At 39.3% G+C, this 23,138-nt stretch overlaps 5 protein-coding genes and 1 non-coding gene across 8 annotated transcripts; 5 read left to right on the top strand and 1 right to left on the bottom strand.

Annotated features, from left to right (window-relative positions):
* Positions 1-1,752: 1,752 nt before the first annotated feature.
* Positions 1,753-4,673, top strand: LOC126612360 (putative glucose-6-phosphate 1-epimerase). Of its 2 annotated transcripts, none has more exons than XM_050280756.1 (9): positions 1,753-1,913; positions 2,204-2,339; positions 2,687-2,761; positions 2,909-2,965; positions 3,066-3,223; positions 3,324-3,455; positions 3,790-3,892; positions 4,004-4,103; positions 4,215-4,673. In XM_050280756.1, the coding sequence occupies exons 2-9, from the start codon at positions 2,262-2,264 to the stop codon at positions 4,430-4,432; spliced, it is 921 nt and encodes a 306-aa protein (XP_050136713.1). In that variant the 5' UTR covers positions 1,753-1,913; positions 2,204-2,261; the 3' UTR covers positions 4,433-4,673. The 2 variants fall into 2 exon arrangements, with proteins under 2 accessions (XP_050136713.1, XP_050136714.1); XM_050280757.1 differs by having other exon boundaries at positions 4,196-4,673.
* A 1,353-nt stretch (positions 4,674-6,026) lies between these two features.
* LOC126609631 (ribosomal RNA-processing protein 8) lies at positions 6,027-8,506 on the top strand. The gene is made up of 9 exons (XM_050277485.1): positions 6,027-6,309; positions 6,395-6,456; positions 6,867-6,918; positions 7,039-7,153; positions 7,266-7,360; positions 7,607-7,713; positions 7,796-7,910; positions 7,996-8,040; positions 8,152-8,506. The coding sequence occupies exons 1-9, from the start codon at positions 6,088-6,090 to the stop codon at positions 8,221-8,223; spliced, it is 885 nt and encodes a 294-aa protein (XP_050133442.1). The 5' UTR covers positions 6,027-6,087; the 3' UTR covers positions 8,224-8,506.
* A 1,146-nt stretch (positions 8,507-9,652) lies between these two features.
* On the top strand, positions 9,653-10,903 carry LOC126610409 (F-box protein At5g49610-like). Its single transcript, XM_050278461.1, has one exon. The coding sequence runs from the start codon at positions 9,653-9,655 to the stop codon at positions 10,901-10,903; it is 1,251 nt and encodes a 416-aa protein (XP_050134418.1).
* Positions 10,904-11,985: 1,082 nt separating this feature from the next.
* Positions 11,986-14,803, top strand: LOC126612219 (serine/threonine-protein kinase STY13-like). The gene is made up of 6 exons (XM_050280580.1): positions 11,986-12,723; positions 13,032-13,164; positions 13,256-13,451; positions 13,768-13,892; positions 14,002-14,160; positions 14,250-14,803. Exons 1-6 carry the CDS (start codon positions 12,593-12,595, stop codon positions 14,565-14,567), a joined length of 1,062 nt encoding a protein of 353 aa, XP_050136537.1. The 5' UTR covers positions 11,986-12,592; the 3' UTR covers positions 14,568-14,803.
* Positions 14,804-14,992: 189 nt separating this feature from the next.
* TRNAD-GUC (transfer RNA aspartic acid (anticodon GUC)) lies at positions 14,993-15,064 on the bottom strand. Its single transcript has one exon. It is a non-coding gene; the product is annotated as a tRNA-Asp (tRNA).
* A 505-nt stretch (positions 15,065-15,569) lies between these two features.
* On the top strand, positions 15,570-18,952 carry LOC126609910 (SUPPRESSOR OF GAMMA RESPONSE 1-like). 2 transcript variants are annotated; one of them, XM_050277844.1, is made up of 6 exons: positions 15,570-15,682; positions 16,556-16,688; positions 16,822-17,008; positions 17,279-17,772; positions 17,981-18,268; positions 18,353-18,952. In XM_050277844.1, the coding sequence occupies exons 1-6, from the start codon at positions 15,675-15,677 to the stop codon at positions 18,404-18,406; spliced, it is 1,164 nt and encodes a 387-aa protein (XP_050133801.1). In that variant the 5' UTR covers positions 15,570-15,674; the 3' UTR covers positions 18,407-18,952. The 2 variants fall into 2 exon arrangements, with proteins under 2 accessions (XP_050133801.1, XP_050133802.1); XM_050277845.1 differs by lacking the exon at positions 15,570-15,682 and adding an exon at positions 15,687-15,824.
* The last annotated feature ends 4,186 nt before the right edge of the window (positions 18,953-23,138 follow it).

Raw genomic sequence — 23,138 nt, 5'->3', positions numbered from 1 at the left:
GATGATGAATTTTTAGGTAAATGATCATTGTTCCAATTCAATTAAAGTTAATTATTGCTACAATTTTCTCTTTTCCATTCCATGAAATGATTTTCAAAACTTTTAAATCAAAAGAATCATCATCACGTGAATTCTCACTCCAAATATGCATACACTATTAAAACGTTACATCACGATAAATTGGTCAATGTAAATCGTTCTCAGATTTAAAGGTTAGCCAAAGCTCACGTTATTTCTTTCTTACTTTTTCTTTTCCATTTTGCCCACTCGAACATGTGTCAACCTAACCGGCCTATGTGGCTACTCTTAGGCATCTATTTAATAAGACATATTTATCTTCTTCTTTTTTTTGTCACAACCCTAATAATATAATTAATGCTTACCATCAAATACACCTGGCACATTTCATTGATCCAAATGTAAAGATATCAGACAAGAATATAACCAAAACGCAAAAGGGATTGTCTTCTAACAATTATTATTTATCAGAATGAAGGCACTTGTACTGCAAATGATTTTAAATGTAAAAATGAATAAATATCTTTAGGAAGTTTAATTAGTATTGAATTGTCGTGTTGTTATGCATCCAATTTGGTCTTGTAAAATTCAAAACATATTTATCATGAGAAAGAATTTTATTGTTGGTCCAATATTTTCTGAGCAAGTTCTTCTTATAGCCAGGGTATCAAAGTCTCATGATATCCTTACGTAATCTTTTTTTCTTTGAGGCTTATGCCCTGTTGTCAACCAAAAAAACTATCTTATGAGAAAGCTTTTTAGTCAAAATGGTCCATAAGATTAGTATTACTACTCATTTGTCTCTAACAATGAAAATCAACGTGCTCCTTGAGTTTGTCCATTGAGTATCATTTTGATCATTTCGTGAAAAATTTGTTGATATCCTCGTTAAATCTTCACATGAGCGACCGTGTGACGATCTTTTTAAGGATATTTTTGTCAAAACAAATCCTCCACTTAATGTGGATTTTGACATATTTTTCACGAAAAGAACAAAACTAAAAAGTTTTATTAACAAACTATGTCAATATCTTCGTTAAGTAGAGGGATTGGTTTTACAGAATACCCTTAAAGGTTGTCAAGTGGTTGCTGAACAGGGAAATTGACAAATTTTTCACGAAATGACCAAAATGATTTACAATGGACAAACTCAATGACCACTTTTATCGATTTTCATTATCAAAAACCAAAGTAAGAAGCTATGTCAATCTCATGAACTATTTTGGCTAAAAGATGTTGGTTTGACAAAAATACCCTTAAAAAAGTGGTCATGTGGTCACTACAATTTAATGACGATGTTGATAGATTTTTCACAAATTGACTAAAATGATTTTACAATAGATAAATTTAAAGACCACTTTTATCGATTTCCAATCTCAATGATTAAAAAAATTATGCCAAAGAAATTAAAAAAAAAGTGAGAATCTATGCAGATGAATACTTTGTTTTTCTAAAATCTAACTTCTTTTAATTGATGAAGAACATTTGTAAAAGGTCACAATCAAGTTCGAATAATTTATACACCCTAAAATCAATTCGTTAATTAACTTATTTGAATCGTGTCTTTTTGACATTCGATCTTACGTTGTTTCACAATGCACCTATAGCTAGAGGGCAACGAAGGTCTACGTGGATAAGCTGAGGTGCAAAACACACGAGTGCAGCTAAATAACTGAAAGGGACAGAAGGAAGAAGCAGAGCATCCGATGACAAATGGTTTTCCTTGGACATCCTTCTCTCTCTCTCTCTCTCCTCTCTCTCTCTCTCAGATATAAAACACTGCATTGCAAGTTTGCAACATAGATTTTTCACAAATCCAGAGAGAGTTGGGATGTCTCAGTTCTTCTGCTTCGAGCTCGAAGTCGAAACCGATAACATTTCATGATCACATCAACGTAAGCTTACCCATCTCGTTTCTTTTTACAAATTTTGCTTCTTCGTTCTTGTTCATCATTTCTTTTTTTTTTTAAGATTTCATTTTTCTGATGTTGTTATATATTGTCAAAGATGCAATTTTTTTCGAGAGACGTGGGTTAGGCAAGTTGGTTGCGTCAGCATGCCATGTTGCACGCAAGTTCGATCCCGTCTCTAGAGATTAAAATAGTTTAGAATATCATTTTGTCGAAAAAGAATGTAACTTTTTGTTTTTGGGTTATGTATGTGTATGGGGTTGAATGCAATGCAGATTGGAGCTGTGAAGCCAATTGTGAACAGAAACAAGAGGGAGGTCCGGGCTCAAAACGATGCCGTTGAATATAGTGAATAAGGGTGATGGATTTCCCCGAATCATACTCACCGAGCCAACTGGTTCTTCAGCAGAGGTTGGTTTCAAAATTCAAATTTCAATCAATCATGTTCTCACTTTTTTACTAATATTGATATGATGGCCTAAAGTTAACAACTTGGTCGTAGAACTTGGCGTAGCCAAGTTAGATAGAGCAGTTATACACTTTATGCACCCGAGTTCGAATTCCCCTCTTCCCCAATACTAGTTTTAGATTAGATTGTTTAGATTCATATCGCTTGAACCGAAAAAAAGTTGACAACTCGATCGTTGATCCATGATGTGGATAAATTAATGTGCAAGAGTAATCTAATTGGGCTGTTCTTAGTTCTCTTTTCTGAAAGTGTGGTCACCAACTGTTTGATATGATGCAAATTGTTTCAGGTGCTTCTGTATGGAGGGCAGGTTGTTTCGTGGAAGAACGAAAGACGGGAAGAATTGCTCTTTATGAGTAGCAAAGTATGAAGATTAAACTTCTTCCCGCGTATGCTTGGTTTAGAATTTGAGATTGTTTTAATTTGAAAGACTTATGTTAGCCCTTGTAAAAGTGATTTTCATTCCCTCTGTACTTGACTAATTATGGGGATGTTTTCTACTCTTGTGTAGGCTACTTGGAAATTGCCTAAAGCGATCAGGGGAGGCATACCCGTCTGCTTTCCTCAGGTTGGAGAGTGAGATATTATTACAATTGACAAGCATGTTAAAAAGCTTTATATTCTTGTTCTGAATTCTGATTGAGCATTACTCATCCTGCTTGTTGCAGTTCGGAAATCTTGGTTCGCTGGAGCAGCATGGATTTGCAAAGAACAGATTGTGGTCTGTTGATAGTGACCCTTCGCCTTTGCCTCCAACTAACAATCAGACGTCAGTGGATTTGATCTTGAAGTCTACAGAGGAGGATCTAAAGACCTGGCCGCGCAGGTATATTCTCGGAATCTGATCATTTCATTGGATGTGATTACTGCTGAAGGGCATCACCACTTATCTAATCCTGTGAATCTTTTCCTGTGGTTTGTTTAAGCTTTGAGCTCCGGCTTCGTGTTTCTCTCAATGCTGGCAAGCTCACTTTGATTCCCCGTGTTAGGAATACGGATAGCAAGACCTTCTCCTTTACATTTGCCCTGATTAACTACTTATATGTATCAGATATCAGGTGTGCCTTGTAACTATTTTTGTGAAGTTTAAGATCGTTACCTGTATGACTTTCGCAAGTTCTCAAATTTATTGTTGATGTTATTGAAGAAGGAAATGATTGTCACATTCTCCCCCTACACACCCGCTCTTTTTTCTAGCCTTTGGATTGATAAACCAAAGGAGAATCAACGGACATAAATTATCAGGGGTGTGCAGATGGAGAAAAAGGGTGTGTGAATTTCATTTCCCATTAAAAAAAAGTTCTATGTCGAGTATTTTATTAGCCGCTGAGGCGGGAAGAAAGTGTATTTCATCCTTTTCAGAGAGGTTGCATGATGCTGTTTAATTTGCAGTGAAGTGCGTGTGGAGGGCTTGGAGACACTTGATTATCTCGACAATCTGATGCGCAGAGAAAGGTTCACAGAGCAGGCAGATGCTATCACCTTTGATGAAGAGGTACAACTACCTTCGATTTCTCTCAGTTTAAAAGCCGCCTTTTCTATGTACTGGTGGTAACTCATTAAGTTATATGTGTTTCTGTTTTCTCAAATTCTTGTTCCTCGTTAGGTCAACCGAGTGTATTTGGGCACGCCGACAAAGATAGCCATGATAGACCACGAGAGGAAGAGAACCTTTGTTCTGCGGAAGGATGGCATGCCGGATGCAGGTTCTTTAATCTTGATTAGTTTTGTAAATCGGCTTTTTTTCCCCTTTTGTTGATATGGTCCTAATTATAAGAAGTTTCTCACATTATGCTAGAAAATCGTGTGATCTGCAGTTGTGTGGAACCCTTGGGACAAAAAGGCCAAGACCATCCCTGATTTGGGAGATGAGGACTACAAAACCATGTTATGTGTAGATTCTGCAGCCATTGAAACCCCAATTTTCTTGAAGCCTTCTGAAGAGTGGAAGGGCCGTCAAGAACTCTCTACCGTTTCATCAAGCTATTGCAGTGGGCAGTTGGATCCTCGCATGGTTCTTCATGGCCTTTACTGACCAAACCAGTGGCGTAAACGGAGGTCTTGTTGTAATTTAAGTCCCCTTATTTGATGTACCTGAGACATCCTCTCGTTGTTCATGTATTGTCCTTGTTGTGGTACTTGGGATTTTCCTGAAGCGAAACAACGTTAGCTGCGTGTAAAATGTGAGAATAACATTTGCAGGATTGCACTGTCACATATCGGCAACAGAATACATGTTCGGTATTTGAATGTTGTTTAGTGAATGTGTTTCATGATGCCATAGCGTGTTTTATTTCATTAATCCCTTTTTGCCTTACCAGAAACCGTAATAGCGGATGTCGAAAGGAACAATTTTTAATCATTAAGCTCTAATTATGTCATTAAGTGCGTAACCAAGTCAATGAACAAAAACAAGGACACATTCTCATTGCTTTCCTTATTGAGTAATTGCTTCGCCCCATAGGCGGCAGAATTTTAGATGTTTTTTTCGTGCTTAGAAGAGCGAAAGCAGGGATGTTCCAAACTTCTCCTTCGCATCCTTGTCGAAGGGGTCGTCTCCCAGATACATGTGGACATCGGCTCTGCACTAGAGTTCACTCTCTACCTTGCTGACAACCTCACCAGTCACTGCCTGTCATTTTGGACCCGACCTGTTAATATTAGTATTTGGATGAATGTTCAACGGGTCAGATCGCTAACGGGTGAACCCATTAAATAACGGGTCACTTTGGGTCAACCCGTTAGCACTCTTTAGTTGAGAATGTTTTAGTAATTTCAGTAAAGTTTTAACAACAAAAAATAAACTCTATGCAAATAATAATAATAATAATTGTTAACTGGTGAAACGGATGATTCGTTAGCTTAACGGGTTAGGTTCCGATGACCCGTTAAGCTAACGGGTCGGGTTTGGGTGACCCGTTAACTTAACGGGTCAGATTGAATCCGACCCAAACCCGATAAACCCGATCCGGTTACAGGTCTAGTCACTGCACCCAAAAGCAAGCACCATTTTGTTAATGTTGTGCTGAGATCAAGTGTGTACATAACAACTTATGTTTATACACCTTATTTTGCTTATCGGATCTGAAATCTCACCTTTTGTTTGGAGAATGTTTCCGGGAAGCCGAGAAATCTCAGTTACAGAACCAGAGGTCAGCTTAAGGTGCCGGAGTAAAAGAGAAGGACCCGAAGCGTGATTAGAATGGAGTTCTGTAACCCTAAACATCTCCAAAACATCATGCACAATCTATACGGTGAAGTTCAACCAAAATTTCACGTAAAAACGTTTTATGGTCCATCCGGAGATGATTTTCACATACTGTTTTTTGCTTCTCGTACAACCTCTTTTATTTATAACTATCAGATTAGATTGAATGAATCAAACATAATCAACAAAGATGAGCAAGCATGAGTATGTAAATGGTTAAAAGGGGTGTGTTCTTATCACTTCCTTTAAGATGATTTTATTAAACTTCGTAAAACCGACTAAAAATCGTAATAGTTATCCAATTTTTAATCAGGCCGGGCTGCGCTGCCCCAAGTAAAGCCCATTGAACACAGGCCTGGACCCAACATTGGATTTTCCCTTATGAGCCCAGAAGAAAGCGCGAAACCACCAATTTGCAGAGCAAGGGTTTTTGCGGACAAAGAAGAAGAAGAAGAAGGGTTTTAGAGGCGCAACGAAAAGCAATGGCCGATAACGAATCGAGCAAAAAGCGGAAGAGAGCGGGGCGTCGCAATAAATCTCACACCCAAAAGCTCAAGCTTTCCACCGAAAGAGAAAGCACTTCCCCAAAAGCTGAAAGAATCAATGAAGAAGCAGCAGAGAATCCAAAAGCTTCTACTTCTGCTTCTGCTAAGCGCTTAAAATCGCAGGGAAAGCTCTCGAATTCGTCTAGCTTTCTCGATAAGGTGTGTGTTTTTATCGAAAGAATTTAACTTTATGTGAAATTAATTGACGGAAATTGTTGAGTGGAGTTGTGGGTTTTGATTGCAGATGAAAGCAAAGCTATCCGGAGGCCATTTTCGGATGATTAACGAGAAGCTCTACACTTGCACGTAAGTTTTTACTGCCCATTTCTTATTGTTCGTTCTAATTTTTTACTTTAGTTAATGGGAATTCAAGGCCAATTTTTTTTAAGCACTTTGGTGCTTCTCTTCAAGTACTTTTTCAGGATTCACTTGCATTTTTATTAAGGATCGGTTCCAAAAACATTTTCACCAAAAGCGCTTTAAGTTATTCTTCCAAATGAGCACCCCCTGTTTTTATGTTGAATTGTGAAACATAAGTTGGGATTAAAAAGTTTTCGATTGTTTTCGAGTTGTGTAATGTCGCCTCAAATGTGTATATGTATAAGTTTTAATGTTTGTTACATTGCTTCGATCAGTGAATGCTTGGCTTAATTTCATATGTGAAAAGAAATTTCGCCTTTGCGGAATTCACTTTAATTTGATTCACCTATTTTTAGTGGAAAAGAGGCGCTTGAGTATTTCAATGACGACCCGACATTGTTTGATACAGTAAGATTTCTTCTTTATAAAGAACTCATTTCGACCACCCTATTTACTGTGCATTCTCTCATATGAGATGGCGGAGTTTTACTTTGAGAGTTGACGTGCTTTATTTACTTGCTTGGCCAGTACCACACAGGATATCAAGAGCAAATGTCACATTGGCCTGAGCTGCCAGTTGATATAATCATCAAATGGCTTAAAGAGCATAGCCCTTCTCTGGTTGTGGCTGATTTTGGATGCGGTTAGAGTTTAGCTAACTCCATTTTTTGTAGTTTGCTGATTGTTTGTTTACTCTCACATGTCGACATTCATTTGGTGGCTATGTTTAGTAATTTTGTTCTGTTGTTTTACAGGCGATGCACGCCTAGCAAAAAATGTGAAGAATAAAGTCTTCTCCTTTGATCTCATATCCAACGATCCTTCAGTAATATCCTGTGATATGGCAAATGTATGTGCTTTCATTTGGATTTTAGGTTGAATCATAAAATTTCTTATACTTATGCATAGATGTATAGAAAAATTTCTGGCTCCTTGCTAATTTGTAGAGGATAGTATTTATATACTTGAAGCAACCAAGCTGCGTATGTTAATATTTAAGCAAAATTGTTACTGTCATGTATGTGCTGTTAAAAATTTATCTCCTGTTTTTTCTTGCGTATTCTTTTAAGAATTCATTCCTTCCACATGTTTGCAGACACCCCTCGGCTCTACATCTGTAGATGTTGCTGTCTTCTGCCTTTCGTTGATGGGGACAAATTTCCCAAATTACCTGAATGAAGCACACAGAATACTTAAGCCCCGGTCTGTGTGCCATATTCTTTTGTACTTTTGATTCACTTATCCTACTGATGTTCTTGTCCAACTGACGGGTTGTTTTTCATAGTGGTTGGCTTTTGATAGCAGAAGTGAAGAGCAGATTTGACTCGACTACTGGAGGAGCCGACCCAAAGACATTTACAAAAGCCGTATGCGATCTTGGATTTACCTCTGTGTCGAAGGTATCTTTATGTTCCTCTCATTTCCTCGGACGGCTTAAGATATTTTTTTTTTCTCCTAATTGTATTGTATGTGCATTGCTTGCAGGATTTCTCAAACAAGATGTTTATATTGTTTTACTTCAAGAAAAAGGTAGACATTGGTGGAATAAACTCAGTCATATGATTTACACATCAATTACATGTTTCTGGATCTCGTAAGGTTCCGCTGTTATTAACAATCTCTACATCTGTTATTCTCTAGGAGGAGCAAGATTCAAAGAAAAAGGACATTGAATGGCCTGAGCTGAAACCTTGTTTGTATAAGCGCCGCTGAGAGGGAAGCTACTGGTGTGTGTGCCAAGTTCATCGTCTTCGTTACTCAGTTTTTCGGTCAAAGGTGAAGTTGTACACCGGTAACCTGTGCGTTAGAATTGACAATTCTTTCGGCCGCTTAAGTTTCTAACTACTGCTGATCAGTATATTTCTATTTTTGTACCAAACGAAATACAGTTCTACTTGTTTTTCTTTCGGTCATAAATTTTGTATTGGTTTCATCTGTATCTCAAACGAACTCATATATGTTTTCGTGCTGTTAATTTTGTGGATTGCCACTGAAATTGTTTTCCCGCTGTATCCATCGATGATTTGTAGGGATATACAATCTATTGACCACGTTCCACGCAGTTGTTGTAGTGATATTACCTCTCTCTGAATTGCACTGTACAGGGATTATGCTTCCGTGGTTTCTCTTTATACAGGATTATCTGGCAGGACAAGAAGATCATGCAAGACTCCGGTAACCATGAATCTTAGACCAAGTGATGCCACGGGGATTTTGGCGAAATGGTCGATCTTTTCCGAGATGAAACGGGCAATATAGTTCTTGTACGACCCAAGTAACCTGAAGATTTTGTACCACCGTGTCAATGGACGGTTTGTACCAGTTAAAGCCTCTGTTTACACATTTGAGAGAGCCTGTTTCAGTCAAACGCGCGGGGGATCAACAGGATGACCGAAGTTTTTAGCCCAGTTAGTTTTCTTTTCCGTTAGTTGTGTGACGTTACACAACCCCTTCGGCCTTTTCCTCTGTCAATTCAAACTCAACGCTGTTCATGGAAATCAAGATATGGAAATCAACGTTTTCTTTTCCGTTATTTTGTTTATCATTCTCGATCCTCAAGCGGTGTTTAGTATTTGCACCAAAATTTTCGTGAACAATAATATTAGAGTTTAAGAGTGTTTGGATAAGTATATCACTCTCCAATTTGACGGAAAGTGTATGAAATGTACGACATACTCCGAAATCATAAGAACAACAAGACAATCACGAATATACTAAACTACATTGACATGGAAAGAAATAAACTTATCTGCTCAAGAGGAAGAAGAAAAATCCATGGTTGCTAGAGTTTCTAACAATAATGGGACTCCAAATCCTAATTAGTTGCATAGAATAAGGACTCCAAATCTTAATTAAAATAAGATTCCCTCAACACCAATTAACTCGTTGACCAAGTTAATTGTCACATGTTTACAAGAAAATGCGTATTAGATAAGATGTTTTTCATGTAATTGATACTATATAGATACGTGATTCTATTATCTCTCTAGATTATAGGATTCCTTATCGTAGAATAGTTGTATTTATTCACATTTTATCAATGAAACACATAAAGCTGCCGATATTCTCTTCTACACTGCAACTAGGACTAGGATACCCTCCCTCCTCCTGCTCCTCCTAAATTTGCTGCTCGGTCTGCCGAATGAGGGCCGCAAAATACAAATGCATTCCCTCTGGCGTGTTGGCAGACATTCTTTTCAGGCTGCCTGTGAAATCTCTGAAGCGGTTCGAATGCGTATGCAAATCCTGGTATGATCTCATCAAAGACCCGAGTTTCACCATCCAACACCTCCATCATTCCAAAAACGTGAATCAGCATCTTCTCCTTGAGAAAGGTATACGTAATAGTCATGTCTCCTTGCTTTGTTTCGACGAAATATCGCTTCTTTCTCGGCATCGGCTAAACTTACCCTCGGTCTTTTCTGAAATTTTGGGTCCTTGCAATGGAATCTACTGCTTCATAAGGCTTAATGTCGAATTCGAACTGGATCTTATTGCACTGGCAAATGTTTCGCTCAGAGAATTCAAGGTTGTTCCAGACTTGAGCATCTCACATCCTCACAGCCAAAGTCAAAGCGTGAAACTATGTGGATTTGGATTTGATCGTAAAACCAATGATTACAAGTTGGTTTTAATTCTCAGTTACGCAGATAGAGCAACGGGGATCGAATTCGATTGTAAGGAGGTTGTATATAGCTTGCGTTCCAAGTCATGGAGAGAATTAGATCATACTTTTCCGTATGCTGAAGTTACCCATTGGCTTTCTCCGTTTTGTAAAATTAGCTATTGGCCTTACCTTTTGACGAGTGACAGTGGCACCTATGTCAACAGGAATTCTCACTGGTTGGTCAGTGATACCACTCATTGGTTGGCCAACGATGATATTCGTTATACAATTCGTTATTTTGACATGGCTGATGAAGTGTTCCGACGGATTTCGCTTCCAAAGTTACCCGAGTTTTCCTCGTATGGTGACATGTATGTCGATATTAATGCATTGTACACTGATTCACTTTCCGTGGTTGTTCGTCCGAAGTCTTATATCCCTGACAAGACTTGTGAAGTATGGATCATGCACGACTACGGTGACGATGAATCTTGGACCAAACTAGCTACGATTGGGCCAATTGAAGGCATTGCAAGGTCACTGAAGCTGTTGGGATTTTGGCAAAAAGGAGAGTTTCTTTTCGAATATGACGAAGAACAAGTGATCTCATACAACCCAAACACTCAGAAGATCACCCAGAAATTCCGAATTTGTGGATCATTGCGAGCTTACACAGAGAGCTTGGTTTCAATCGTAGGAGACCAACGGGACGACCAAAATTTGTTGTTTGATGTTGTTAAGGAAGGTGATGATCCAGCTCTTCAACAACCCACATCTTCGTCATGATCATTTAGTTCGTGTTCATATAATTGCCTTGTTGATTTTTTTTGTTGTTAGGTTGCCTGATTGCCAAAGAAATTGCAATACCTTCTTTTGTTTTGTTGATATCATATTTGGCTTTGGCTTTTTTTTCAGCGGAATACTTGCTTGATATTTCGAAGTTTAGCATGTCTTTTTGTATTTAATGAACATAACGATGTATTTGCAATAAAAAACGGTGGATTTGAACTAAAAGACACAATAAGCATGTCAAAATAATTTAATTTATTTACCTTAACATTTGATACTTCAATCCATTTGCCTCCAACCTGAAATCTAATTCACAAATCCTCATTGTCTTTTGTGATGGGTGAATTAGATTTGGCTTATTTTTATTTTATTTGCCTCCAGCCTGAAGCCAAGTAATGTATTTTATTACTTTCTAACAAGACATTGATAATTCAATTTTTGTGATGGGTTTTTGGGTGGTGGATACCAAAACGGTACTTTCCAGAAGTTCCCATTGAATGATTGTACGTATTCTTCTTATCGTCAATTTTACCTTTCTTATCTTCGTAAGTATTTTCTTAACATTCACAACAAAACAACAACAAAATCTTATCTCTATTAAGTAAAATCGATTGTATAAATCTTAAAATGCCACTGCACTCGGTTTTGAGCTAAATTTTCTGATAGCTCTTTAAAATTCATTATTATAGAGATTCGAAGTGTCGGCTGTCGACTACTTGACACTCTCTCCCTCCTCTTTTATCTAGCTCTAGACTGTCATCGTAAGATAAACTTACAAATGCAAAGTACGCAAGATAAACTTACATAGACAGGGTATGTAAGATAAACTTTCACAAGTAGAGTTTTTTTTATCATTCACAGAGCCAATTAAATAAATAAGTCACATATCTTTCACTTGATTGTAATATATATTTTTGCAAAATTGTATTTAACTAATTTAATTAGAGTATAAATATAGTCGCGTATTTTCCATCTTGGTTCAAAATACATTCTATTGCAATCATGTAGGTAATTTGGTTAAAGGGTAATAGAAAAACATTAAAACAAGGGATGCACACTATTCCCTGACAGAGACTCAAGTTTATCTCTGGATCCAGAAGACAAAAAATTCCACACGCGGAGAAGACCCAATAAATTAATCTCAACTGACTCACTTCCCACCCACCACCGCCGCCGCCACCGACGCGTCCACCAAACTTCCAAATCTCCCCACCGAAGTCCTCCCAGTTTCATCCTCCTCTGCCTCCCTCAGCTCTATCTGCTTTGCTCCCTCTCTCTCTCCCAATAATTAATCTAATCCACTCCCACTGACAGAGCTCTCATCAGTGGCCATTTTTAAATTGAGGAGTTGTTGGTGGGTGCCTCTGGGTTTTTATTCTTTGCCCCCCAAACAAAAGGCACACCCTAGATTTATAGGATCCTCAACCGTGATTCTGGGGATGGGTCTGTTTTCTGAAACCCACAGTACCAAGCATGTGCTTTTCTAATAGGAAGTCTTCATCTCTCTCCCTCTTCAATCATACAAAATCTCCTTACTTTATTACTATTACTTTTATTCCATTTTTATCCTGACCAAAGCTTCTATCTTTACTTCAAATGTGGTCCTACAAATAAAGGGTACCCCTTGTTTTGGTTAATCAGTCCGTGTATGTTGTTCTTGTTTTAGAATTTCAGAGAGAGAAAACTATGGGATCTGGAAATGGGGTTTATTCAGTTGGGGATTTCGATTTGGATGCCAAGTGGCTGATCGATCCAAAGCAACTTTTTGTTGGTCCGAGGATTGGGGAAGGCGCGCATGCCAAAGTGTACGAGGGAAAGTAAGTCAAACCTCAGTACAACCTCTGTGTTTGTTTTGTCTTAGATTCTGAATTTCTGGTCTCTCAGGTTTAGCAATTTATAATTTTGTCTTAGGATCTTGTTAAATATAAATGCAAAGTTGAGTTGGGTTTTAGCAGAACTAATCAAAGATCGAAACTCTTCAGTTTTCTGAACAATCCCAGGTTTGGTGTTGTGCAATTGTGGTGCTTATGATGCCGAATATGTGTTTTTCGTGTCGAGTTACAACGAAAATGTTCTGTTCTGTTGTGTTCTTAATCTGTTTGGTGTTGTGTTTTGTTTGTTCTAGATATAAGAATCAAAATGTTGCTGTAAAAATTGTTCCTAGAGGAGAAACCCCAGAGGAAATTGCCAAGAGAGAAGCCCGGTTTGCGAGGGAAGTGGCAATGATGTCGAAAGTGCAGCACAAGAACTTAGTGAAGGTTGTTTGTCTAATTTTCGATAAGTAGTTGTGATAAATACGCGGCGTATTTGCAATATCTGATGCGGATTTGGTTTCCTGTGTATTACCAGTTCATTGGTGCCTGCAAAGAACCTGTAATGGTCATAGTGACCGAGCTTCTTCTAGGTGGGACTTTGCGCAAATACTTGTTCAGCATGCGGCCAAGGTGCTTGGACACGCATGTGGCAGTTGGGTTTGCGCTTGATATTGCTCGTGCTATGGAATGCTTACACTCCCATGGAATCATTCACCGGGACCTGAAACCTGGTATGTGGTTTAATTGATTGTTTAACATAAAAGCTTGACCTTTGAGAAGAATTAGTGAATTATATCTGTGAGCATGTCTCGAATATGGAAATCCGAAGAGTTGTTATTAGCATTAGGTGGCTGATAATTTGGTATTCAACGTGATTGAAGGCTTCCGTACTCTTGTAGCAGATTAAGGATCACAAAAACGAATTGCTTTAGTTCACATAACTCTCATTTCTTCTGCTTAGGGATGCAATTATTGTTAGGGCGAAGTTTATTTCTGAAGAAAGGGTTTGTTCCACAATCTCACACTTTTGTCCTGTCCTTTTCCCAGAGAATTTGATCTTGACCGCAGACCATAAAACCGTCAAACTTGCGGATTTTGGCTTAGCAAGGGAAGAGTCGTTGACTGAGATGATGACCGCTGAAACTGGGACATACCGGTGGATGGCTCCTGAGGTACGGTACTTAACTATCATTCAAAAATTGAAATTTTTTCTCTCATACAGCTTGTGAGTATGCGTTTTATTTCAGCAAACTAATTATCCACCTTTGTTTTCGGTGACAGCTTTACAGCACAGTTACATTACGACATGGAGAGAAGAAGCATTACAATCATAAGGTGGACGCATACAGCTTTGCAATTGTATTGTGGGAACTCATCCATAACAAGCTGCCTTTCGAAGGCATGTCAAATTTACAAGCAGCATATGCAGCCGCTTTTAAGGTAAGAAAATACCGAAATAGTCTTATTCTGTTACTCATAACTTGGTGCTTGTTTTTCATCGCAATCTGAGGTTATACGATTTGTTTCAGAATGTTAGACCCAGTGCCGAAAGCCTACCCGAGGATTTGGCTCTGATCGTAACTTCATGTTGGAAAGAGGATCCCAATGACCGGCCCAACTTCACCCAAATTATACAGATGCTGCTGCATTACCTCTCTACTATTTCGGCGCCAGCACCCGCTATCCCCCAACGGATGTTCAAATCTGAGAACGCTGTACTCCCACCAGAGTCACCCGGTACTAGTTCTTTGATGGCTACACACAACTCCGGTGAAACCACTAAAACCAACACGGACATGGAAGATAAAACTAAAGGTTTTTTCTCCTGCTTTAGACAGTGTTATTGATACTGAAAGCTGTAATCTTAGGGGAAAAAAACGATAATTTTCATTTAGCGGCCTACGGTCTGATGTTACTGTCGAAATTCAGATGGTGTTTAGGTTTGGTTTGGTCTGATTGAGATCAAATCGAAAGGAATTTTTAGAGTTGTGGAGTTGGGGTTGCTGTGATGTATTGACATTGTAAAAATAAGGGTTCATCCAAAAGCCTATGCTCCTATTCAATAAAATCTCTTCTGAGAGTATGCCATAATCTCGTCATCTTTTACTTAAGTTTGAATCTTCATTCCCGTATGACGAAATTTAATTTGAACATCGTTTTTTGGATGAGAGAAAGTAACTGGGAAGAGGAGGTCCAAATCTTTGGGTTTCTGGAGTCCAGTAACAAAACTCACAAACCAAAAACTATGAAAAAAAGATTTTTAAATAAAAATCGCCGTTGCCGGGGATCGAACCCGGGTCACCCGCGTGACAGGCGGGAATACTTACCACTATACTACAACGACCTTTTGATGCCAGTTTCTTCTCCAAAATATATTTAATTCAATGTATTAATATTTAACAAGCTGCCCGCGCTGGCTACTGCCTGGTACTTGCTGCCCAAGACAATCAGTCACATCAAACGGGCAGAAGGACCGCAATTACGGGGAATTGCAGGGGTAAAATCGATAATCCACAAAAGTCCACAAAACGTTTCCATATGTAGCTTGGGGAGCACGGTAGCCACTTCATCAAATCCGACAGTAAATTACCGTAATGGCACTTGCTCGATTTTCGAGCCCCCACAAAAGCTCGATAGGACAGATTCGTTCTCTCCGAAGCTCAGCCTCGGACACAATTTCGTCAACCTCCGGGCCCCACTGAGAAAGCCTCGCGGCGGTTCCGCCTCCTCGACGACCAAAGATTCTGAATCCAAACCTGAGGTGCGGAGGCAAAGGCTCGGAGGGTCCGAAGCTGGATTTTCCCGCTCACACAGACTCTCTCTCTCTACTTTAACTTAATCCAGGGAAGAAAGGGTCGAGCTCTCGAGCTCTCTCTCTCTCTCCTCTTTCTCTCTCTAAAACTCCATATAAGTTGGGACGCGCTTCGTTGAACGCGGTCTCCTACTTCGAAGAAATGGCAAGGTGAGAAACCCTTTCACTCATCAGCGGTGAAAATGTGGCAGGACAATACATAAATGCATAAATAAATTAAGAAATAAATAAAAGAATTTCTGGAAAGCTTCTTTTGATTGGATACAAAATTTTCCCAGCTTCTTCAACCCATGTAAATTTTTCTTGTTTAGTTTTGGTTTCTGGGTTTTTTTTATTTTTTATTTTTTATTTTTTTATTCGGATGAACGGACAGTTTCGAAAGTTGTTTGCTTTGTAAGTGTTGAGATGCTGGATTTGGATTTAAATTTTGATTTTTTGGGGATTTTGTGGGAAACCCATCAAACAGGAAGATTCAATCTAGCTCTTTGATGCGTAAAGATTTTTAATTTATATGGGAGTTTCCTGATTTGGGATAAATGTTCAGATGATGTCAAGGCTTCTATTTTATTAATGTTGGGTTAAAAAAGGAAACTTCCTTAATGTTGAATGAAACATGACATGTACAGATGTTTGATTGATTCCGTGGCTTTGTTAATTTTCTTGTGAATTTGGGGGGTTTTCTGAAAAACTCATATCTGTTTTCACCTTTTCGATTGTACGGGGAATGTAGAACGGATGAATGAAAGCTTTTACGTTTGAGAAATAAGAGTGCGTGGTAGCAAAGGTCTTTCAACTTTATCTATGTGTTTAGTTTTCGTCTATGAACTCTCATATTTGTTTCTCTCATCCTCTAGCTTAACTCTGCGTTGCATGAGTGATCACAGTTTGGTTTCAGGTGTTTTCTCTGTTGGTCATAGTTTGGTTTCAGGTGTTTTCTCTGTTGGTCACAGCTTCTTTAGGGGTTCTAGCTAAAAATTGGTTTTGTGATAAAATTTTGTGGCTTATAGTGTAATGTTCTTGTAGGGCTTGGCTGATCAACAGTAGAGGACTTGCAAGCAAAGTGAAGAATGCTGCTCGGTCGACCGCTTGTCCAATCAAAGAGTGCGGGGCAAATCGTGAATGCCCGAATTGCCATTTTGTTATAGATAACAGCGATGTAAGCTGGATTTTTTGTTGTGTTCATATGCAATTATTTATGTGTTCTCCAAAACAAAACAAAAAAACTCAACTTTCTGCAAACATGTAAGCTTTTTATTCTTTTAAGTGCTTCTGCAAATCCACTTGTGTAGGTTTTATCGGAATGGCCTGGCTTACCGGTTGGTGTGAAGTTTGATCCATCTGATGGTGAACTCTTAGTACACTTAGCGGCTAAGTGTGGTGTCGGAAACTCACAGCCACACTTGCTTATCGATGAGTTCATCCCTACACTTGAGGGGGATAATGGAATTTGCTATGATCATCCCAAAAATCTTCCTGGTAGCTCCCATACTTCATATTTCTGATTTCACGTGTTCATCGTGCATCATCTACTCGTGCTTGAAAATGATATCAACTCAACCAAATTGAACTTGGAACTTTTTTTCCCCTTTTTTGGTGTCGAAGGATGCAGCTTAATGAGATTAGCTTAGCTGCTCTCTTTGTTCTCGTGTCTGTCCAGTGTGCTTCCTCTCTTTACTTTCGAATCTCGATCTGTAGGTTTAGGATTATTGAATTGTGGTTAGGTCATTGTACTTTGTTTTGTTTCAGGCGCAACGAAAGATGGAAGCAGCATCCATTTCTTCCATAAAACAATGAAAGCATATGCTACTGGTCAGAGGAAGCGCCGCAAGGTTGATAGTCAGCGTAGCATGGCTTCAGAGGATGTCCGCTGGCACAAAACGGGTAAGACCAAGGCTATAATGGAAAATGGAGTTAAGGGCTGGAAGAAGATCATGGTCCTATACAAAAGTTCGAAGAAAGGTACCAAACCAGAAAAAGTTAACTGGGTGATGCATCAGTATCACCTGGGAGCTGAAGAGGATGAGAGAGAAGGTGAATATGTGGTGTCAAAGATATTCTACCAGCAGCATAAGCAGTCAGAAAGGAATGACAACAATGTGGTCACTGAAGATAATGATGTCAATGCACTTCGAACTAGCCCCAGGACCCCCGTACCCAATCCTCCAATTCCACCTAGACCAGGGAAATCTGTATGCTTTGAGGATGTTCCTGATGAAGCTATGCTCCGCTCATCTGTCAAGGTAGGCGGTCTATGATTTGTGTACCTCATTAGTTAAAAAGCTACACTACCGTAAATAGAAAAGAGAAAATGGAATTTTGATATCGTTCTGTCTTCAGAACTTGACATATATGCTCAGTATCCCATAGACAAAACTCTAGATTTTTCGCTTTGATTCCGAAAATCCTTTAGTGTGTTGGATTCTTACTGAACTCTATTTTGTGGAATAGGAACCCGAGCTTGCCCAGGAAGCATATCGTGTCCCTCAACCTGATACTCGGTTTGAAGACAATATTGGGCAGCCTACCTGGCTCGCAGGCGAATCTCAGGCCGACGATTTGCATAGCTTGGATGAAACCTTGTTATGCAAGGAGATCTTTGGTTCAGCAACGAACCTCATATCTAACACTGACTTCAATAACAATACATACGAGGTGAATGGAAACAGCAGCACATCGTGTGGACTTCATGACCTTGAGAATATTGGACTTGATTCTCCTCCAGATTTCCAGCTGCCTGTAAGCTTCCTGCTTACCCTTTCTTCTTTTGCTTTGTTAGATTTTTCAAGAAATATTGTACTAAAATTCACGTTTGTAATGCAGGATTTTCAGTTTTCATCCCAAGACAGTTTTAATTGGCTAGACAGGTTAAGCTGACGATGAAAGAGCTTCCGGGAATGACATTGAATTCCCAAATTTGTGCAATCGTAGAATCCATTCGAATGGCCTCTTTTTCTGCATGCTCTTCAAGGGCAACGAGGCAACTTCAGTGCTTTAGGATACGCATGGAGTTTCCCCTTGCCCTTTGCAACTTCTCCGAGCATATGAAGTGCGTAGGCATGTAGCCACGGAGATACAGATTCCTATCAGTCAGCTGTCGACTACTTAGATTAGTATTCAGAACTCAGAATGTTCAACCAAAAATTAGCAAGGATGATTTTATGTTCCGCCCTTGGCCTTGGCTTCTCCTATGTGCCAAGTACGGGTGATCGTTGTATTTTTAGTATTGGCGTTGTGTGCTTGTGAACAAGTGAGACTGTTTTTGCAACCAGTGTATGGCAGATCAAAGCATCTCGTGGGATGCTCATACATTGTTGGCAATAGCAGTTATGTGCCATTCTACATTTGTTGTTGCATTGTGTAATTTGGAACTTATTGCTTCTTGACAAATGCTTGCTGTATAATCAATGGTTTGTTTTATTATTTATTTATTTTTATCAGCAATTGTTGTCTTTGAGATTTAACCGAATTATATGTGTTGCCACTCAGTACTACGGTCTGGTAGTATTCCTCTTTACTTAGAAGTGAGGGGTCTTAGGTTCGAATCTCGTGGATGGTGAATTCAATACCAAATTAGATTGCCCATTGTGTGGTTTAGCCGAACTCCCTTTCCCTTTAGTGTAAAAATATCGATGTACTAAAAATAAAACCGAATTATATGTGTCAGCAAAGTGAAGATTGTTCAGATGATATTATCTACAATAAGGGAGAGTGATGTGGGCTTATCCTTACAATGGGCTAGCAATAATGTGATTCAAATTCGCTTTTAGCGAGAATTAAACCGAAGATCTCTCACTTACAGATGAAGAGAAATACGTGAGATGAAGAGAAATACGCGAGAATTAAATCGAAGATCTCTCACTTACAAGATGTGCTACACACAACATAGTTTTTTTTTATCTTTTTTCACTTTGCAATTGTCAAGAAGCCTGATAATGAGGAACTGAAGAAAGAAATCTTGGATGAAGCACATTGTTCGGCTTATGCTATGCACCCAGGAGGAACTAAAATGTATCATACCATTCGACCATTTTACTATTGGCCGGGTATGAAGAGGGAAATTGCTGAGTATGTAAGTAGGTGTATTGTCTGCCAGCAGGTTACGGCTGAAAGAAAGAAGCCGTTTAGGAGATTGCAACCACTTCCCGTTCCTCAGTGGAAATGGGAGAATATAACGATGGATTTTGTGTATAAGTTGCCACGTACACAAAATGGTTTTGATGGCATTTGGGTGGTTGTAGATCGACTTACCAAATCAGCACATTTTATTCCAGTAAGGGAGAAATACTCTTTAAATAAGTTGGCTCAGTTATTCATATCGAAGATTGTAAAGTATCATGGTGTTCCAGTGAATATTATTTCTGATCGAGATCCAAGATTTACTTCTAAGTTTTGGACAGCTTTTCAAGAAGCTTTGGGTACTAGATTGCTTTACAGTACAGCTTATCATCCACAGACAGATGGTCAGTCAGATAGAACTATTCAGACACTCGATGATATGTTGAGATCCTCTGTGATGCAATTTGGTGACTCTTGGCATGATCGTTTGGATTTGATGGAGTTTGCCTATAATAATAGTTTTCATTCGAGTATTGGAATGTCTCCATTTGAAGCACTTTATGGAAAGGCTTGTCGTACGCCATTATGTTGGTCAGAGGTTGGTGAAAGAATACTCGAGGGCCCAGAGATTGTGGATGAGACTACTCAGAATATTCAGGTAATTAAATCTAACCTGAAAGTGGCCCAGGATAGGCAAAAGAGCCTAGCGGATCGACATACCACGGATAGAATGTATAATGTGGGCGACTATGTTTTTATGAAATTATCGCCTTGGAGAGGTGTGGTTCGCTTTGGAAAGAAAGGAAAGCTCAGTCCCAGGTACATTGGACCTTATGAGATCACTGAGAGGATTGGTGAAGTTGCTTACAGGTTGGAGCTACCTCCAGAGTTGTCTAAGGTACATAATGTGTTCCATGTCTCGATGCTTCGACATTATGTTTCAGATCCTTCACATGTGATTCCTCCTCAACCATTGGAAATTAATCCGGACTTGACGTACGATGAGGAACCAGTGACTATACTGGATTGGAAAGATAAGACCTTGAGGAATAAGACCGTGAGCTTGGTAAAAGTATTGTGGAGGAACCATTCAGCTGAAGAAGCTACTTGGGAGACAGAAGAACGGATGAGAGATATGTATCCGAGGTTGTTCTATGACTTTTGATGTTCTGGTTGGTGATTGGAATTTCGGGGACGAAATTCTATAAGGAGGGGAGATTGTCACAGCCCGTCCCGGAATTTTAATTCCGAGGACGTGAAATGACCAATGTGACCTTAAACGGGATTAAGGTGTGTAAATGTTTGACATTTGTTTTACCTAAAGATCCTAAACTATTGTTATTTAGAATATTATTTTATGTTAGGGACTTAAACTAGGGTTTAGATTTACATTTGTTTGGACTAATAATTTTGTATTGGACTTAGGTGGGATCCCCACCTCCTGAAATCCTTCCCCAAAACCCGTAGGTTGTCTCTCTCCCTCTTTCTTCCTCATCTCTCCCTCAGTTACTCTCATTCTCTCTCAAACTCTCGGACCAACACCAAGACTCTCGAAAACTTCACAGTTTCAGGATGAGGAAGGTACCATCATGTTCGTGAGGACCATACGAACACATTGGTATTGTTTTCAGGTAAGGTTTCCCACGATTTCACATAGAAAACTCAAGCCCGTGAAATGACACTATTCATGAACTTTGTGTTTGTTGATTTTTAGGCCAAACTAAGATCATAGGGAGCTCTAGGAGGTTCCCACGAAGCTCGGGGTGTGAAGTTTGGAAAGTTTGGACGTCGAAGTGACCCAGTTCGACGTTTGGCCGAATTTGGAAGATTTGGAAAGGTTTAATCCCGTTGTTTTTAGTGTTTTAAATTAGTATAATGTGATAGAGGATGTTAAATGCTTCATTTTGGTATAAATTACGTGAAAAATGGATGAAAAACGAAGGAGAAAAGTGAATTTGAAAATTTTCCAGAAACCGGCGACTCGCCGGAGAAGACAGGGAATATTCCGTCAAAACTGACGGAATATGCCAACGCCGTTACCGTTACCGTTGGATATTTAACGGAATATTCCGAGAATATTCCTGACGGCAGTTACTGTGCCGTCAGTGTGCCAAGCACGTGGGCCGCGCGTGGGGGGCGCGTAGACCCGTGCCCTATTTGGCGCGTGGGGGCGCGTGGAGCATCCAAAAAATTATTTTAAAAATATGGGGATGATCCTGAGGTTGTGTAGGTCACTGTGGTATATTCATATACCCAATTTGAGCATCGTATGAAGAATTTATTACCTAGTTTGGTTTAGGTGCGTTAAATGTGCGTTAAATGATTGTTTTAAGTTATTTCACTTCTAGGTGGAACATATAACGAGGACGAGCACATCCAGGGGCGTCAAGGGGGTTACGACCCGGCGACATACCAGTGAGTGGGCATTGCTTTCTATATATATATACCTATATACTCGATTTCCCCAGAAATCAAATTTAAATGAAAAGTATAGCGAAATGAAATGAAATATGATTTGATTGCCATGCATAGAATGTTATGGATATTATGAACTGTCGTATGATGCATATATGTATGATGGTGCTGTGGAAGCACAGGTAAGTACTTAATTAATATTATGATGATGATGAGATATATTGAGCTCATATCCTGCACCATGGTTTAGTGCTTATAGTATTCACCGCATCGCACGCTCGCCTTGGATCCAAGTAGATGCTGGTCGTACAGTCCACGCGGAGTGGGTACGACGGGCCAGTCGTAGAGTGTTAGTGAGATTATGACTGGTGGGTGACCTTAGGTTATTGTATACAGATGATTGATGAGAGAAGCACTAGAGCGAATATTACCATGAGTCGTTCAGACTACATTAGGTGGTTCCGACTTATGTGCAGAAGGCCGGACAGGTTACGCGGAGTGACTCCGGTAGAGTGAGATTGATAGATGTTGAGCTCTAGGTTCAATCGTTCAGGGCTATTAGAGGGCCTCCGATTGATTATTTCTTTTACCTGATTTATATTATGTCAATGCATTCATACTAAACTGTTGAAATTGGCATGGTACGTTCTTTATTGAATCTGTTATAAGATTGATGATCGAGACAGTTGAGATATATATGCTATATACTATTTTTCTGGGAAAGTATACAGGTTTTCCAAAAAGGGGTTATAATTGTGGATTTATGAAATGATTTGGAAAAGCTTTATTTTCGCCCACTCACGTTTTCTGTTTTTCGCCCCTCCAGGTTCTAGTTGATAGTTGAGGCGTTGGTGGCCTACGAAGACTGCTTCGGCGTTCTGACAGACTAAATAAATGTAGGATTCACCCGAGGGTGTTGTAAATTAGTTATGATCCTACTTGACTGCACCTAGACGCTTATGCTCTGTTTATGTGTGTTTAGTACACTCTTATACACATAGAATGCTAGGTTGTAAATAACTGCATTTAGTGGTTTTCGTTGACTCGTATTTTATTATTAAATCGTTTCCGCTTGCGTTATGGTTACGTCACGCTCACGTGACGGCCAGCACGTCCTAGTCTTCGGGTTAGGGTG

Source organism: Malus sylvestris, chromosome 17, assembly GCF_916048215.2.
Source record: "Malus sylvestris chromosome 17, drMalSylv7.2, whole genome shotgun sequence".
NCBI classification, from domain to species: Eukaryota; Viridiplantae; Streptophyta; class Magnoliopsida; order Rosales; family Rosaceae; genus Malus; species Malus sylvestris.
Note: the sequence above shows the minus strand (reverse complement) of the source record. Positions and strands in the feature narration are given on the sequence as shown.